At 38.8% G+C, this 18,976-nt stretch overlaps 1 protein-coding gene and 1 long non-coding RNA gene across 2 annotated transcripts in view; one reads left to right on the top strand and one right to left on the bottom strand.

Annotated features, from left to right (window-relative positions):
* Window positions 1-12,618, bottom strand: part of LOC129118634 (cysteine-rich venom protein kaouthin-2) — a 35,394-nt gene extending 22,776 nt beyond the window's left edge. Inside the window, exons 1-7 of the mRNA XM_054630092.2 lie at window positions 12,456-12,618; window positions 9,264-9,325; window positions 7,821-7,940; window positions 7,251-7,338; window positions 5,994-6,139; window positions 5,171-5,265; window positions 3,539-3,627 (exon numbers count right to left, since the gene is read on the bottom strand). Of these exons, the coding sequence (XP_054486067.2) occupies window positions 3,539-3,627; window positions 5,171-5,265; window positions 5,994-6,139; window positions 7,251-7,338; window positions 7,821-7,940; window positions 9,264-9,323 (598 nt within the window). The 5' untranslated portion in view covers window positions 9,324-9,325; window positions 12,456-12,618. The remainder of the gene's footprint in view (window positions 1-3,538; window positions 3,628-5,170; window positions 5,266-5,993; window positions 6,140-7,250; window positions 7,339-7,820; window positions 7,941-9,263; window positions 9,326-12,455) is intronic.
* LOC143693675 (uncharacterized) lies at window positions 9,193-10,993 on the top strand. The gene is made up of 3 exons (XR_013181609.1): window positions 9,193-9,333; window positions 10,184-10,355; window positions 10,721-10,993. It is a non-coding gene; the product is annotated as an uncharacterized LOC143693675 (long non-coding RNA).
* Window positions 12,619-18,976: the final 6,358 nt, after the last annotated feature.

Genomic DNA, 18,976 nt, shown 5'->3' with positions numbered 1-18,976 from the left:
GGCTGAGGGCCCCTCTCAGCTGTGCCTCCTCTCCAGGCTGAACAGCCCCAGCTCCCTCAGCCTTTCCTCATCAGGGAGATGCTCCAGTCCCTCCATCATCTTTGCCACCCAGCACTGGAGCCACTCCAGGAGCTCCATGTCTCTCTTGTCCTGAGGAGCCCAGAACTGGACACAGCACCCCAGATGTGCCTCATTGGGTCTCCTTGCTCACAGGGCACACTCCTGGGTCATGGACATTTTGTCATCCACCAGGACCCAGAGCTGCCAGAGGTCTCTGTCTCCTCTCCCAGCTCAGGAGCTTTCATGGATGTGTGTTCAGCTGCATGGATGTGCTGTGCTTCAGTACTTTTATCTGAACTACTGAGTTTGTTACTTAAGCCATGACAACATCCTCTCATCTGAGTGACTCTCTGAAGAGAGTTTGTTTTGGCAAAATCAATTAATGAAGGATCCATGCTGATTTTTAATATTCTAGTGGTTACAAAATGGTAGGGAAGAAATTTGTTCCATTATCTTCCTGGAGGTCTAAATTAGGCTTATGAACTTTATGCCCTGGGTCAGATGTATGATGATTGATTTTTACATTATTACACAATTTTTTTCCTCTCATGAGTGACTGAGAAATGCATTCTTGTGGTTTGGCTTGCAGAAATCATTACAGGGAAGATATTGAGGGAACTGGAGCATATCCAGGCAAGGGAACAGAGCTGGGGAAGGGTCTGGAGCACAGGTCTGAGGAGCAGCTGAGGGAGCTGGGAAAGGGGCTCAGCCTGGAGAAAAGGAGGCTCGGGGGGGATATTCTGGCTCTGAACAACTCCCTATAAAGAGGTTGTAGCCACGTGGAGGTCGGTCTCTGCTCCCAGGTAACAAACAATAGACAAGAGGAAATGGCTTCAAGCTGTGCCAAGGGAGGTTTAGATTGGACATTGGCAAAAAATTTCTCCACAGAAGGGGTTGTCAAGCATTGGAACAGGCTACTCAGGGAAGTGTTGTTCCACATCCCTGGAAGTGCTCAAGAAATACTCAGTTCTGGTTTTAGGGACATGGTTTAGTGACGGCCCTGGCAGTGATAGGTAAATGTTTGGAGTTGATGCTTTTAGAGGTCTTTTCCAGCCTTAATGATTCTATGATTTCTTGACCCATTATTCATGGTAAAGGAGTCTTTTGTGAGTGAGGGTAATGGTTCTGCCCACTTCCTTATTGGTAACAACACTGGATTAACTATTGCAACATAATCATTCTTACTTGGACCTGTGCTAATTATTTCAGAGTGTGTTAAGTCATGTTCCAGCACTCACACCTCTGCCCTGGCATTGCTTAATTTACTTTTAGAGTTGTCTCCAGCTGAGAGGGCAGTGTGCCACGGAGGGGAAAAGTGCTGGAGATGAATGAGGAAAAATCCCAACCCAAATAACAAGCACTTTGAGTTGTGAAATTGAACTTTTAACTTAATACTTGTCTTTCACACTAGAAGAAACGCCACTGGAATGAAGGAGTCAAATGTGTGATGAAATTATTCTGTGCCAAGGGCTCTGGGACTTGCAATCCTAATTATGACAGCAGCTTCTGACTAAAAGGGGACTGGAATGTGGAACCTTTGTAAGGTGAGACTGAAATGATATTTAACCCCATTGTTAAATGCACAGAAAAACACCTGTATCCCAAAGGTCACCGAGCGGGGATTGCAGATTATTTATGCTAATTGTTATTTCTCTCTGAAAGGGAGTCTGATGGAGGGTTGCTTGCCTGACTTCTGTTTTTGCTTAGGAAATCTTCTCACACAACCTGATTCTGCTCATGCTGCTAAATATTTAGGCTCCCTTCAACACCTAATGCTAATAAAGTCACAACTTTGGTGAAGTTTAGAGAATTTTATTTCATGGTAATAAGAAAGAATGAAAATTATGATGAACTGGTCAGTGAGGAATGAGTAATTTAATGACTGATACAGTGAAAGAACATACTAAAAAAATTGAAACACATGTCTACTTGTTATAAAAAATAAAGTTTCCAAATGCAGGGACTTTTCCCCTTTTGACTATCTGTTATCGTGAATTAAGCCCTTTTCTCAGACAGTCCTTTTTCTTTGCAAGACAGGTTTTGTTACCTGTATTTAAATTTAATCTTACACTATAGACAGGATTCTTAAATTAAATTAACTACATTTGGTGTGTTTTTTGGGGTATTTTTTTGTGTTTTTTTCACAACTGAGCATTTTACAGTAGAACATATGTCAGCAACAGATTCTAAACCAGAATAGATCTACAGGAAACTGCTCTGCTCTCCTAATTTCTTTTAAGAATTACATGTTTCAAGCAATCCTGCTTATCTTCTGGTCCTGTTAACAGTACAATAGTTTAAATTTTCAATCAAGTTAAAATCAAGCATGACCAAGCACTATCCATCTATTCCAAGAATATAATAAACATATGGAATGACAGACCTTTAAAAAATGTTTATTCAATAACATTTTGGGAAAAGAAAGATGATAAAAGCTAATAATTAAATATATCTGGCAAACAAACAACAAATTTAAATTAAGATTTCTACCATGTTCTGGACCATTATATAAATAGAATATGTACATCATCCTACAGATTTTTTTTTTTGTATGAGTCACTGTACTGAAGTCAGTCCTTCTGCAAATGTTGGAGAGGCAGGATGGGATCAGTGTTTGTGGAAGAATTCATTAAGGAGATGGATATCCAGGGAGGTAAAAGTTGAGCCTGTTCTTTTATTCCAGTTTTGCATTGACAGGAGCAGAGCAGTGGCCTTGACGAAGCTCTGGGCACATCCTGGACACTTTGCCAGGAATGTTGGAAAAAAGTCTCTTCAAACTTTCAGGGTTTGGCTGAAAACGATTTGAAACACGAAATTAATCACGAGTGGGAAGTGAAAACCTTCACTACGTCCTTTCAGAATAATTTTTCGTCAACATTATTTTCTCTCTAATGTTTTCTTCTCTGCTTCCATTTACTCCCCAGCAGCATCCCAACCACTAATTTGACCACACAGAGAAAATAGGTGGCTTTCTCAAGGAGATTTTTTACTTATCCATAAAGGCATTGGAAAGCTTTCTTTCTTTATGTACAGCCTGTGATGAGAATTTGGTTAATTCAATAATAGCAGATATTAACTAAATCTTGCATTGTGAGACTCAGCCCATATGTTTTTATTTCCTATCAGAATTCTAAAATCTCAGGTTTGCCACTTGCTCTTATCAAGTGCATTGCTACTTCCATTTAATCTGCCACCATTGTTTAGAGGATGAAGAAAAAACAAAGGTAAAGAAATCCCCTCCTTCCCTAGAATTTCTTAGGTTCAATGATGAGATTTATCTCTCCTGGGCATGAAAAGGTGTTATTTCACCTAGGTAAAGCAGACAGCATGGTGAAATGTGATTCTCTGATAATGCTTTGGGCCTAGTATTTCAGTAAATAATTTTTTTAAAAATTTAGTTTGCATGAATTAGTTGTTTAGGGTTTTTTTTTTAAGCATCAAATTTATCCATGTCACAATTAAAATGCTTGGAACTTACTGCATAATCCATCCTCACAAGCATTGGGGCAATCCCCACAGGGCTCTCCTTCCTTGTAGGGTGTCTTCATTGAACCTATTAGGTTTCCCCTGAAACATCAATGTTGCCAACATCATCTATGAAGTCACTACACCATATCTGTGAGGAAAACTAAATTATAAAGATGTTTAGATTTATACTCGGTTACTTGTGTAACTCACTGTTACATTTATGCTTGGTCCTTGGTTATATGTCAATTTTTACACGTGTGCTGGGTATATGTCAGTTTTGACATGTGTGCTGGGTTTATTTGGAAATGCTTTGGCAGTGGGCAGAGAGGGGGAGGAATTTGCAGGGGTGGCTTTTGTGAGGAGACACCAGAGGCTGTCTCTGTTCCAGACAGGGCCAGTGTTGGCCACTCCAAGTTGCACCCACGGGATGGAGATTGTGGCTCTGTGATAACACATTCAAGGGAGGGTAAATTCTGCATGCAACAGCAACCAGAAGAAAGAAGTGAGGATATGTGAGAGAAATCACCCTGCAGACACCCAGGTCAGTGCAGATGGAGAGGGAGGAGGTGCCCCAGACACCTGAGCTGAGGTTCCCTGGTGCAGCCCATGGAGAGGCACCAGGAGCTGTGCCCCTGCAGCCCATGGATGTCCAGGGGGATGCAAAGATCCACCTGCAACCTGTGGAGGACCTCCAGTGGAGCAGGAGGATGCCTGAAGGAGGCTGTGAGCCCATGGGAAGCCCTCACTGGATCAGGGACACACATTGCAGCAGTCCAGTCCTGAGGGAAGGCAACCATGGAAGGAATCCATGCTGGAGGATCTCAGGAGGAACTGCAGCCTGTGGCAGGACCCACACTGAAGTTCATGGAGGTCTCTGTCCAGTGAGAAGGAGCCACAATGGAGTGGAGGAAGAGCAAGGGGAGGAAGGAATGGCAGAAATGGCAGGAGATGAACTGAGCAGAGCCCCCAGTCCCATCCCATTGTGCTGCTGAGGGGGAGGAGGCAGAGAAAACCAGGAGTCAAGCTGAGCTCAGGAAGAAGGTTATTTTCCTAAGCTGAGTCTCTTTTTTTCCATGATGGTAAGTGGTGAGTGAACTCCCCTGACCTCATCCTGACCCATGAAATTTTTGCCATATTTTTTAATTACTCCATCCTGTTGAGGAGAAGAGTCAGAGAGACTGGGTGAGCTACTGATGATCAGTCAAGGTCAACCCACAACAAGATGTTGTGAATGTGGAAATTAATTTTAGGCACTCTTTGAAATCATCACTTTACCTTACCATTCCTGTTAAAGTTTTTTGGTATTAATTATAGTCTTCACTGTACTGTATATATTAGTATGCCTTTCTGAACTGACATTTCAAGTAGAATGTCCAAAATATTTATTTTTAATTAACTATTATGAAAATTAGGATTTTTAGGCAAGAGATATTAAATTTGAAAATCAATGTCCCTTTTATATATTTTATGCTTTTTCTTGTTTGATAACTCTTTTCATGAGTGTGTTTCTGTCCTCTCATATCCCCAATGCAGTCTTCAGACCCATTTCTCAGCTACTGGTGATGTGCCCTGATACAAATTTCACCAACTCCTGACTAATTTTGATGATGCAACAAGTACCAAAATCAGAATCAATACGTACGCAGGGCAGTACTGGCAGACATAAAAGTAACTGTACGTAGTGTTGCTGCAGAAAGCAAAACCACATCCAATTTTATAAGAATTGTGCCAAACCATCTGTAGGTATAAGAATAAAAATCATGGGAGTTTGGAAAATATACATTTGAAAATCATTTAAATACAATATACATCAATGTTTGCAATGAGATTAAGTCACTTTATTTACCTTCTATAATAAAAATATGATCCCCATTTTACTGAAAATCTGCTTCCTCACCTATTCAGCCAAAGGATATTGGGGCTATAACAATAATAATTCAAGACACATGTTTATAAAAGCTTTGATTTTGCATTTATGTTTTCATTCAATTGAAACTGTTAATGTAGGAATGATGATGTAAAATTTTGTGTCCCGTATTTTGTGCAGGTACTGTAGTAGTTAAGGATAAGCCATTGCCCAACTGCTCTGAGTCAAAAGAACTCTGTTGACTGCAGCAAACCTATTTATATTTCCTTGCTGATACTTTAATAACCCTGTTTTTCCACCTTCTGGGTAATTCTCAGATGTCAAACAAGTTGCTGCTTCCTGAAGTCTTGAAATACCAGTATCTTTACTCTTTATTCCTACATACACTCAGACTATTATTTTCATTTTAATTTTGTTACTTTACCTATTATTTTCCTTCTAATTCTGTTCCTTTGAAATTTTTCATCTTGTTTTGTTAAAATAACTCTCAGGTCTCCATTGTATTTATTTCCTTTAAAGATGAGAGGGTAAAACTTTCACAGCTAACGTTTATTTGTTCAGCCTGAAATATAAATATATATATTAAAAATACATCTACCTGGGTGTAATGGCCAAACATAGCACCTTTTGGTTTTGCCCCAGTTCCATATTCGAAATTTTTCTCCTCATTGTACCAGGCCTGAAGAACATCTGACCATGAGAACGGGACAGAGGACATGAAGAGATTTTCACCACATTGTACATCTGAAAAGAGAAGGGTGCTGAGAAATGCACAGAGAATACACACATGAAAATAAAAAAAAAAACAAACAACAAAACAAACCAGCAAAACCTGGGATGATTTTCATAGAAATTCTCATCCTAAATGGGGCAGCAGGATGTTGTTTTTTTCCAGTTGAGCGACATCATCTTTTGTAAATACTGAAGGGGTCACTTGGCCAGTTTGCAGCATGGCCTGTTTGGCCTGTGGCTGGTTGTTACAGACATTCTGCATGACTGCAGGAACACCTGCACAGGTGCATTGCAGGTTCATGGCTGTAATTTTGCTATTTGGAAGTTGCCAACATAATCATTACCCAGGTCACCACCCAGTAATCTTGGGAAAATCCCAATAATCCAAGTTTTACTCTGGGCACCTACAAAAGTGTCTATACTGCCCTTATCTACTGTTTTTATTCAGGTCTAACCCCACTGCATTGGTCCTCAAGTGGGATTCACCATGGCAAAAACAGAGGATTTGGATTTTAGGAAAAAGTATTGACAGGACTGTCCACATCTTAGATGTGGTGTGGGTAGAAGTCAACCAGCAACACACTGGGCTGTTAACATGGTACAGCTGTAAATTCAATATCCAGTGACTAACTGAAGTGTTAATCTGAACCTCAAAGACAGTTTTAGGTTGCAATTTGCCAGGGAATCTAAAAACTTTTAAGTCTGGTCTGAGAAACCATGCTTAGCACCACCAGCCAGTTTTACACCTTTGCCTTTTGCCCCTTTCTTCCCAGACATTTCAAACCAGCATAAGTAAACTGGTTTATGCATTAGCTGGCTCTAGATCTCTAGATTCCCTTCTTTCTGATGGATATTTTAGGAGAATGTGCTTTATCACGATGATTTAATTTTTTTTCATCTGCTGTGGAAATGGGATATACCTATGTAAAGCTGGGATGAGAATGGGATTGAATTTTTCTCACTCACTGGGCAGATTTCTACCTAGAAATTTCCATTTGTCACAAGACCAAAAAAAACCATATGGAATTAAAATTGCATCTCATTTCCCCCCAACAAGCAAAACCCCAAACTGGCCACATCAATAAGGTGTGATGCTGTTCAGCTCCACTCATGCTGCACTTACTGGTTCTCCTCAGGTTAGGAGGACTGTGCCTCAAAGTACATTGATTGGCCCAATTTTGGGCATTCTCTGCAGCTGCAGGACACCATTCCTTAGTGAAAAAAGAAAATATCTGTCACACACCCATGAAAAACCCCTGGTACATACCCCTCATAAAGGAGCAACATTTAGAAATTACATTTAAATAATAAAAAAGTCAAATGTGAAATCCTTTTCATGCCATTTTTTGAGGGGAGAGGGAGGTAGCAGCAAATTTACTGTGCACCAAGAGAATAGAAACTGTGAAGCCTGATGAAGAATGCATCAGAAAGAAATTAATTATGCTATGGATCTTTCTGCTTTTAATTTTACTTCAAAAGAGACATTACTGTTGATACACCACCAAATTTTCCAGTTTTTTTCTTCCACCTGCCCAGCCTTATGTTTCTCTTGGTGCTGGCTGTGCTCAATCCTTAGGAAAGGTCTGGAGAAGGAATTTGTGGCTAAATAAAATAATGTGACCCTGCATACAGTGTTGTATCTCTCATATAGTCCAACCACTCATTAAAAATGGATTTACAGCACACAACTTACCATCTTCATCATGTTGCTGGCAGTTGGTTTTACTCCTCTCCTGAGGGCATTATGTCTGTCAACAATCAACTTCTGCTGCTCTGCTCTGCTGCTTGACAGAGCACTGAGAGCTGCAGTTTCCTAAATTGAAAAAAAAAAAAAAGAAGAAAAAGCTGTATTTCTGTTTTATTTGAATGTTACTAAATCCTGCATCCTGTGCAGGAAATATTAAAATATCAAAATTTTATTATCAACCAAGGAGATAATCCGGGTGGGGGAGGAAGGGCTGTGGTCCTCTTTGTCTCCTAAGTGTCTCCAGGGGTGCTTCCATGTGGAGCAGCATTTCAGTGGTTCCACAGTGTAGAGCTAAGGAGCAATAACACAGATTCCTATGTTGTATCTCCCAACCCTCTGTGGAGGACTGAGATATCCTGGAATGCCTTTGTGCCTGTAGACTCACATTTAGGCAATAGAACCAGACTTATTTACCAATATTATAATGTCCTAATGATGTTCTGTGGAAAGAGGATCTACAAATCATCAGAATGTATGAATTGTTTTTATGATGTGTTTCTCTTCTGTCTAGTTTTAAACTTTCCTATCAATGTTTTTCTATTGAAGAAATTTGTTTAATCACAGGATCATCTCAGGCCTCTTTGGTATTTCATCAGGATGTCCCACTGAACAGAAAATGTTTATACCTTTCATGCCATAGATTTTGTTCCAATTCTGTCATAACTGATACAATTTCTCATGCTTTTCACATGTTCTCTAATTAAAAAATAGCCACGTGAGGAACTCAGCCTCCTCTTTACATCTGTTCTCAACTACTCTGGACTGCAACATTGAGAGCAGAAATTGAAGAATTAGGGGGAAATGCAGTCAAGCCATCAGTCATGTGATGCAGAAACTACAAACTACAGATTTCAGACTAAGTTTGGGTTGGGAGGAACCACTCTGTGAGTGCATTCAGGGTGTTAATTTAGCTGTTTGAGGGAAATCAGGGATATGGGCTGAGTGGACGTAACTGTGAGCAAAGAAAGAGGCAATACCTCAGGACCTGTAGGATGAGAAAGGAAGAGAGGTAAGTAAATTATTTCTATAAACATGTGTGGAATTAATGAGAAAAGTAATCAATCATTAGGAGCTCTAGATTATTGGATTTGTGTGTGGAAACCTCTGGAAAATACAGTAATCCCTGAGCCAACTTACAAGTACATCTTTAGATAGTTTTTTTGTGCAAGTGTAAAACCAGAAAACTGCTTTGAAATGAAGCAGACTTCGAGGATAAATGCTTTCCAGATCCTCTATCTATTACTTAAGAATAAATGCTTTCCAGATCCTAAATATCTCATCAGACTCTTTCTGCATATGTTTGGTGTGCATAGGAAAAACCATTTTCAGTTGCTCTACAAATGCCTCAGGGCCCATCCAAATTTTACAAAGAAGAGATATGTATTCTACCTGTCCAGTGGATGGAGGCAGCACAGCTGTGAGACACAGGAACGCTGCTGGCAGAATCATCTCTGAAAAGGTGAGAATGAGGAATTAATTGTCTTTTTACAGAGCTTTCATTTCTCTGAATACAAAATACATCTTTCTCCTGTGTGTTTGCTGGCTTTTGCTCAAATTCCTTCCTTCCTTCCTTCCTTCCTTCCTTCCTTCCTTCCTTCCTTCCTTCCTTCCTTCCTTCCTTCCTTCCTTCCTTCCTTCCTTCCTTCCTTCCTTCCTTCCTTCCTTCCTTCCTTCCTTCCTTCCTTCCTTCCTTCCTTCCTTCCTTCCTTCCTTCCTTCCTTCCTTCCTTCCTTCCTTCCTTCCTTCCTTCCTTCCTTCCTTCCTTCCTTCCTTCCTTCCTTCCTTCCCATCCATTTTAAACTAAAATAATAAAATTAATTCTCCCTCTTTTCTTCCAAATGTCTATGAATTAGCTGCTTTTTACATCTCATACTTCCTGCTGTAACCCTGAAGGAATATGCTCACAGGTATTCACAGGTAATTTTGCTGCCCTTCTGGCAGGAAGCCTATTGCTCATTTTCAAGCTGCAGAATGGAATGGGATGCTGCTCTTAGCCTGTTCCTGTGTCCAGGTGAATCTGAAAGTTCCCCTGTTCCCCTTTGCCTGCTCTGACTGGAGTGCTTTGGTTGAGAGGGGAATTAGACACTGAGTCCATCTGATCTCTGCTGTTGGGTGTAAGAGTCTTTGATGACCAGCACTATGAAATCTTGCATGTGAGCTGGGGCAGACTGGGAAAGACCTGTTTCAGGAAGATATTTTTTGGTTTTATTTGTTTTAAAACAAGTCTTGATTATATTACAAATAATAAGAAATGACAACAGAAATTAGAGCCTTCTCTAATGTTGTGATTCTTGGTATTTCCTATGCAGGGCCAGGAGTAGGACTTTGATGATCCTTGTGCATCCCATCCAACTCAGGTTATTCTACCAATATCTGATTCTAATTGAAGAAGCATCCACCAGACCCTGGACTCCAAGACTCCACTTGCCTGGGAGGCTCAAACACCACTCCAGTGACCAAGGAGGTCACTGCAAAGTTCAGGTATCTGCAATCAGTCACACAAGTTACATTTAGCTGGTTTCTGCTCACCTACCTCTGGCAGGGAAGCAGGTGACTAGAGTGGAATTTACTTGTTCTGGCAATTTTCCCAACCTCCCACTCTGAGGGAATTTATGGGCATGTTACCACAGAGGTATATTATTAGCTTACTTTGTTTGGTTTTGAGGGGCTGCTGATTTTAGTTTTAAATTATTCTTGGGGAGAGGCCAGTAGGGTTTGCTGATCCTTTCATATTCAGCAAAGCCCCTTTGCCTGGAGGCAACCAGTTTATATAAGACACAGGGTGCTCTGGAGGACGCTGGTACTTGTGGAGAACACGTGGTTAAGAAAAAAATATCCTTTTCCAGGTGTTACAGCAAGGCTCCAGTTCTGCACCAGGCTCTCACCTTGCTCTGGGGGTGACCTACATGCCCAGCCTTAGGCAGGGATGCTGCTCCAGCTCTGCTAAACAACAAAACCCATGGACCCTGACTATGGGCAGCTGGAGCTCAGAGGCCAAAAAACTGGGAAGACTGGTCACATCTGTCCAATTAAAATCTCACAGCCTTCAAAATAGGGTGGCTTATTCCAAGAACTTGTATTTGAGGGAAGATCCAATTGATCCAGGGGAAAACATATGGATGATTAACAGAGTAAGTAATTGATGTCCTTTTCTTAGTATTGTTTTATGTCCCTTACTTTAAATTTTAACATCACCTGTGCCTCCTTGAAGTGCTTTAGAATCACAGAATGTTTTTCTTATTAACTTCTCTAACTCATATTTCTCAGAGCCATTACAAAACTTTGCACTTTGTCTGACTTAGGTGTTTAGCAACAAAAGGTTATGCTCCCAATATCATGAAAAAATATGCTTTTCACTTAATTTCTAACTAGAAAGTAAATAGAATTTGGGCTATTTTTAGCTGTACTCAAGTTACAAGCAAAAATATGTCTTTTGAGTGCAAAATATGATGAAATGCAAGTAGAAGGCAACTGGTTTTGCACATAAAACACGTATTAAAGGAAAAAAATCTTCACTGACATTATGAAGCTTTCTAGTTTGCAAACCAAGCTGAAGAAGCTGACTTAGAGACATGGGAAAAGTATTCATTCACTGTAATATTTTCTATGAATTAACTTAAAATTAAATATAATTGGTAATTTAATACATGATATGAGTTTCAAAATGCCATTGGAATGCTTTTTAAGACCCAGTGGGTTTCCCACTCCAAGATATTAACATACTTTTGGCAATCCCACTGATTTCAACCAAATGCTTACAGTTTATGAGATGTAAATTTAATTGCTCTGCATTAATTTCTAGGCACCGGTCCTAAAATCAGTCTCTCTGTCCCCCTCCCCTGCTCCCCCTCAATCAAACATAAATCAGGACATGTGCCAGGTCTTACTGACTTTCCTGCAAATCCATCTGTATACCAGGATCTGCCACTGAAAGATGGTGCTTTAGCATCCCTAGTTTGTATGAGTTTGGCAAACTCATGAGAATATGTTTTTCCAGTCTCTCTTTCTAAAATAAAAAATAAAAAGGTGTATCCTAAATTATTCATTTAATTGGATAACCATTAACAAAAAAAATCCCAATTATTTTTTATTACCCTTTAAAAAGACCTGAAATAGAATAAAGTTTCTGTCATTGCAATTGTACAGCATTATTGCACAAAGGCTACTTAGCAGCCACTTTGCAGAACAGGAGTCAATTAAACAAGGTGGTAATTTTCCCACTTTGAAAATAGGTGGTGATAGAAACATGAACCAATAGAACTTACTAAACTGAATGTCTATCCCATTCAATGTATTTTACAGTCTCTCTGTCCCTTTCTCTACATACAAATAATTTACTAAGATGCTGCTTTCTTGGTACAGGTGGCTTTTCTGGTATTTTTGATTGTTCATCCATTTTCTCTACCTTTTTGTTTTAGCTTGTGTTACACTATTGCCTATATAATCCTTATTTTTCACTGAATAAAATCCTCTTCTGTGACTGTCCTAAATTTTTCAAGAAGTCTTCTGATGACAGGTTGTATTTTGATACAGGAAAAAAAATCACAATAATTTAAGCCAATGAATCAAGGCGAATCCTACCTTTTGTTTCCACGAAGATCAGAAGTTTCTTCTGTCCTTTTTCAGGTAATTGTGGAATTGGTTGGAATTCTTCACAGGAGAGTGATTTATAGCTCTCCTGTTTCCTGATAGGACAAGGTGATTCAACGTCACAGGTATTACAAAATTCATGTAGTGACCAGATAGAACAACGGCATATTTTTCAAGCTTAAATTAATCCAAAAAGGAGATTGTTTGTTTGTTTTCCATTTTAATTTCCTCTTACTTTTTGTACTGGAATAGATGGAATACTCTGAAATGATTTTTGGATGTGTTACATCTTAAATTTGAAATTAGCAGTCAATGGGGAGGCCAGGTACAAAGCTCTCTGCTAATGATTGACACATCCAGTTGTAGTAACATTTGATCTTGATCTCCAGCAAAGCAAATAACCTCACCTAGCTACTGAGTTGTTTATTATTATTATTATTATTATTATTATTATTATTATTATTATTATTATTATTATTATTATTTAACAATGCCTCCAAACTGACATTGTTGTAACCAAGATGGAATCTTGCCCATTGATTTTTCCATGGGAGTTTAAAAAGCCTTGGGCCAAGTTCTTGTTCATGCTGTGGCTTCTTTACATTGGTCCTATAGTGTAAAAGCCAAAAAAGAAGACAAGGATGTTTCTGTAATTTATCTATTTAATCAATATTAGATAAAGATTGAAAGATTACTGTGTGCACTAACATTAAAACCTGTATTTTTTTTGGCATTTCCAGGTACATGGGGTGAGATGGGATGGATGGGAACACTGCCATATCAGAAGGGATTTTGTGTGTGCACTGACTGCTTCTGTCCATGTTCAGTCTCCAGTAATTGCTGACCAGAGCAGTTGCCATTGTCTGCTTTTATATCAAATGTTGGTGTTTTTCTATTTAAATTCAGATCTCCCTTCTTCCTAGTTACTCAGCTCCTCCCTGAGAACTCAGGTTGTGCCTTCAGAACAGGCTTTTGCTTTTGCACACCTGGGAAAGAGAACCTTGGCTCTGCCAGATGAGATGACTGTGGGGTTGTTGATGATTTGTAATTATGTGGAGAGTAACACACTGTCAGCAAGTTTGGGGTTGACACCAAACTGCAGGGAGCAGTCCACATGCTGGATAAAAATGCTGTCATTCAGATGAACCTCAAAAAGCTGGAGCTGTGATTTGACAGAAAAGATCTGAAAGCAAGCAATTGAGACACACCAATTGTTGAGGAAACAGCTCTACAAAAATAAATTAGGGGTTGGACTTGATCATAGAATGGTTTGAGTTGGAAGGGACCTTAGAGATCATTTGCTTCCAAGCCTCCCACCATGGGCAGGGATGATCTGAGAGGTCTTTTCCAATGTAAGTGATTCTATGAGAAGTTGCACAAGAGTCATCATGAACAATGAACTGCACTGGATTAGCCACTCCATAGTGCACTAACTGAAAATAGTGATTAAACCCAATTTTGAGCAATTCTGAAACGGTGTTGGGACTGCTGTGGCCAGTTTTAGAGTCCCCAGTACAAGAAAGGCTTTAGCAGAGTAAGCCCAGCAAAGGGCTACTGTGTTGGAAGGGGAAAAGGCAGAGATTGACTCTTCTACAGCACAGACTTGAGATTGAACATGGTGTTGGACCAGATGAGCTTCAGAGATCCTGTGCAACCAAAACTGTTCTAGGGTTGTGTGATTTTTATGGTGCTTACACTGGAGGGGAACAAAGTGAGACTTGTCTTATTTTATTTGTCGACAGATACAGCAGTTCAACACATTACAGTGGCAAACTTTAATTGCTGTATGAGAAAACAAGTGTAATTAGCATAATCATTAGAACCATTGCTAATGAAAAGCTCTATGCATGTGATCACTGAGCAATGGATCACGAGGTAAAGATTGTATCCTATTATGTTTGTCAGTCATCCCTCTGCCTAATATACACTGAGACCTTGTGAATCAGCTCCCCACTCAAGTGTAAGAGCTGCCTAAAAACCCAAGAGAATGATTCACAACAACAGCCTATCCCCCAACAACATTTCTGTGAATATTCTGTCATGACACCTCATAAGTTGTTCCCATAGTTTATTTTCATAGAATCACAGAACATCTCAGGTTGAAAGGGTCCTCTAAAGATCATTTCTGCAGCCTGTTGAGGTCCCTCTGAACAGCAGCTCCACCACCTGCTGTAGGAGCCCCTCCTTTCAGGTTTGCATCACCTGCAAAGTGACTGATTATGTAAACCTCACTTCTCTAGCAAATCCCTTAAAGTATAAATCAGGCATTTATAGTGACTCTTTTTGCCTGGCATTGCTAATAAGAATACAATTCCTTGTCTTTAAATTTTCATGCCAGCTCCAACTCATTAGTCATAAGCTACTGTTTCCATTTTTCAGGTATGAAGAGCCCCTCTTTGTCTCCTGACATTCACCTTTCATCCAGTTTTCAGATTTTGACCATGACTCCTTCAGCACCTGGGGATGAATTTAACCTGTTAATTGGTATATTTTCAACATCTTTAGTTTTGTTATGGCAGAGGGATCAATAAACATTTGCAGTTCCTTCTGTATTTTCTTAGTTTTGATGCCTACAAAATATTTCAGTGAGTAAGCTAGATCTAGTCTGTGGATATTGTCTTATATATAGATCAAACCTATTTTGTTTTTATTTTCTCCATTTACTATCCCTATTTATCTATACCCCTCTTTTCTTTTGTATCCAGCCATTCAATATCTAGGAGAAAAAGCATCTGCTCCTTCTTATTTCTACAGCATTTTATAGAGTTCCCAGAGCAGGGTCCCTGAGCCTATCACAGCAAGAACAAAAAGCACTAATAAACTATATAAAGAATTTACATTCCTCTATCTTTAGATGTCCAAATGATACATATCTAACACAATATAGGTGTCCAGATTCTCTCAATATTCAATAGACAGAGACACTTTTCTGTTTTCCTGTCTTAGACACCCATCTTAGTAACTTAACTTCTGAAAGCATTGTTCTGTTCTTGTTGGCCACACAGTGACCCTGACTTAGAATAAATGTCACAAAAGCCTCTGAAACTCCACTCTGCCAATTTATTTTTGTATGTGGGAGGCAATATCCAGATATCTAAATGGTCCTGGTATTTTCTGCTTTGTGGTTGAAGAGAGAGAATTAGAGGTAGAAGAAATTAGCTTTTTTTCCAGTGGATGAAAAAATAATTTTTATCATAGATTAAGATTAAGCTAAACAAAATAAATCAATCTAAAAATTATTTTTAAGTCTTTAAAGTGGTGGGTAACCTCCTGGTTAATTTTAGAGACCAACCTTGGGTGACACCCCTGTTCACTGAATAAAGCAGAGACCTGAATTAAAGATGTCAAAACATTAGAGGTATTTACCTTCAAAACAGCATTCTTCCTTTCCTGTTCTTCAGTCCTAAATGGGTGGAGTTTTCTCATTTTCTGTCCACCACAAACTGAAAACCCAGATGCTCAGCTGGAGTTCCATTCCTGTTACACAAACGGAATGGTCAATAAATTTATTGCTCTTAAAGACCTTCTTGGCAGGTTTCCCACTGGAATTTGAGATATAATCAGCTGCATTCTTTTCTCATATTCCATATGATAAGAATTTTCTCAATTATTAGAGCATATCATTTTTTTATTAGCCTGAACAAAAGTGTGGCTTTTTCCTGTGTATCATCTGCATTTATCTCGGGGAGGTAATTCAGTGCAGCCTCAGATTACATGGCTTGATAATTATTTTGAGTCCATTACGGAGATTCCAAACTATATTAATAATCCTTAAAGAAACCTAATGCCTCAGCTTTTATTTCTATCTCAGTTTTGTGTTTCCCAGGGTTTTAATTCTCCAAGGAAACTGATGGAAACACTGAAAACTTTGGAAAACAGCAGCCTGAAGGCTCCGCTGTGTATCTCTAGGAATAGACAGATTGCAAAGGCAATCACTGAGGTTTGGTACTTCCATCCTAAAAATTACACTGGTTCCTCCAAGAGTCAATGGTTCTTTCATCCCTAACTTCAACTGAGGGCACAGATCTCAGGCTCTTCTGTAGCTCTTCCCAGAGCCAGTAACTCTAAGCCAGCAGGACTCTGAAGAAGATTAATTTTTTAGTATTTTCAGATTTCTGCCATAGCAAATGCATTTAGCAACAGTGCATTTATTTAGAAGGATTCTTTTTCAAAGATTGACTCGACCAGGCAATCACAAGAGAAATGCAGCTAAAAATGTAATTAAATTTGCATAATTTATCTGAAAGAAGTGTCTCTGTGTTTAGGGTGAGATGTTGTTTGCCACTATCTTAGCAGTATAGCAAGGCTGTGTGACATCCTTATACCATACCACACTTTTCTATAATGTCTCCTTTAGATCTTTGGTGCAGTTAATTCCCAGCATGCCTGCTGTTACCAATTCTGATTTTGAAATGTCAAGAAGAAAATGTTAGATGTCAGGGAAGGCAAGGTTTATGATAAGGTTTTTGAGCCTGGAAAAAAAAAAGAATAGAAGCATTCTGTGGATTTTTATAAATGTATAAATGTCTGGTATATATTTCATACCCTTTTTTGAGCATGGATCATTGAAGTACCCCCCTGGAAAAGTTCCAAAATTCTGTTTCATCATTGATTGCTGCACTGAACTAGTGGAGTCCTCGTTTCTCTTCTTTCCAATGTGATTTTTCAGGTCTTTAGCTTGACCAAATCCTGAGGTCATCTAAAACAAGAGTCCTTACAGGAGGCAGTGTCTCGTGTTTAACAGTAGTGATGTACATTATAAAGAATACAGAATTAGATTTAAAAAAATTACTCTGATAAGGTGTCTAAGTGGCAGAAAAATTTGTTGCCAAATTATATTTCTGTTTTTCTTTATCCCTTTGTGTGTTTATTTAACTGTTCTTGACTTGGAGAAGAAAATGCATTGGGCAAGGAGAATTTTGTTCACAGTGCAAATCTGGTTTTCCCCAGTACTTGTAGCTCTCCAGGCACTGAACACATTTAGGTCCTCCTTAATGTCAGTGCAGAATTACACCTTGTGGCTTGTCACAGGAAGGAAAACTCCCCAGACCTTTTTGATCTGCCTCCCACAAAAAGGCCTTGTCTTAACACCATGCACAGGAAATGTTCATGCACAAATTTTCCACTGTTGGAGAGCTTAATAATTATTTCTATGAATAATGTACTTCCAGTTTTATTGAGAAACTCCACAATATTTGGGACTAATTCCCTTTTCTTCTAAGTTTGAAATTTTGAAATCATATCCTGCTATCAAGTACCTGGACATAATCCCAAATGGCTTTGAAGTAATATTGTCATGCTAAATCCTATGCATATAAAGATAACAAAAAATAAACCTTCTTGGTCAGGTATTCTATGTTAACAGACACACAAAGTGCAATAAACTTTATCAACCTACGGATCTAAAGAACTTCTGTGTCAAAATTAAGTTATGATTACAGTGTAAAGAAGAAATAGAAAAATTCTACCAAACTGTGCATTTTGATTTTTTAAGAAGTATTTGCAATCTATACTTTATGTCTGGGGTCATGTCCTACATTGATAGCTTCTATAGTCACATCTCTGTTGAATCCACTTAAAATCAAATTTTACCAGGAAAGATGGCAAGACATTCTGAAGAAAAGAATATTGCAAACACCATTGAGACCACGTTATAAAGGTCATTTAGGCACCTGAAATGGATTTAATTAAAATAACCATGGGTATCTACATTTGAGGAAGGCTCCCTTCACAGACTTTGAAAATTAACAGGTATTTTTGGAACATGTTTCATTTGATCCCAAAGTCAACATATTAAAAAATTCATATATTGTCCTAGAAGTACCTATAATCACAATGTTATGTTTATTGAATGGCCTTATTAAAGTCTCATATATTTTTAATTCTGTCTTTTTTTAAATTATTTGTATTTAACTTATTAATGAAAAGGATACTAAAAGCTCACCTTATTGGGCTAAATGTGTAGCAGAAGTTGAGAAAATTTTGGTGAAGGAAGGGAATAACTCATGAACATCCCTGGAGAATTCATCTTTTCTGTTCTTCTATTCAGAGAGAAATTCTGCAGCTCCTCCCTGGTTTGTGTGGTTTCTCAGGCTGGGGAAAGACACACTTTTAAATTCTGTGATCACTTTTAAAGACAGACTGAGAAAAGTTAGAATTCAGTCAGAGTCCGAGCAAGGCAGAGAGAATACTAAATGCTAAATTGTGGAAGAGAAAGCAAACTCTATTATTACATGAAGGTTGAATTTATGGAGATGAACTGGGGCTTCTTGGTGCTCATCACAAAGAAAACTAAGAAGGAACAAAGAGGTGGAGAGAAGTGAGGAAGTTCAGTACTATCAGGAGGAAACTGATTATTATCTCTCTGTCAAGACCCCAAAGAATTCCAAAAATTTCAGTGGTAAAGATATTTCTGGACATATTTGATAAGAATCAATGGATGTGCCCCCCCAAGTAATCTCAGAAAAGGGGAAGTAATGTTAATTACAGGATGAGATGGAAGGAAATAAGAG

This window comes from Agelaius phoeniceus, chromosome 3, assembly GCF_051311805.1.
Source record: "Agelaius phoeniceus isolate bAgePho1 chromosome 3, bAgePho1.hap1, whole genome shotgun sequence".
NCBI classification, from domain to species: Eukaryota; Metazoa; Chordata; class Aves; order Passeriformes; family Icteridae; genus Agelaius; species Agelaius phoeniceus.
This window is presented reverse-complemented; position numbering and strand designations above follow the sequence as displayed.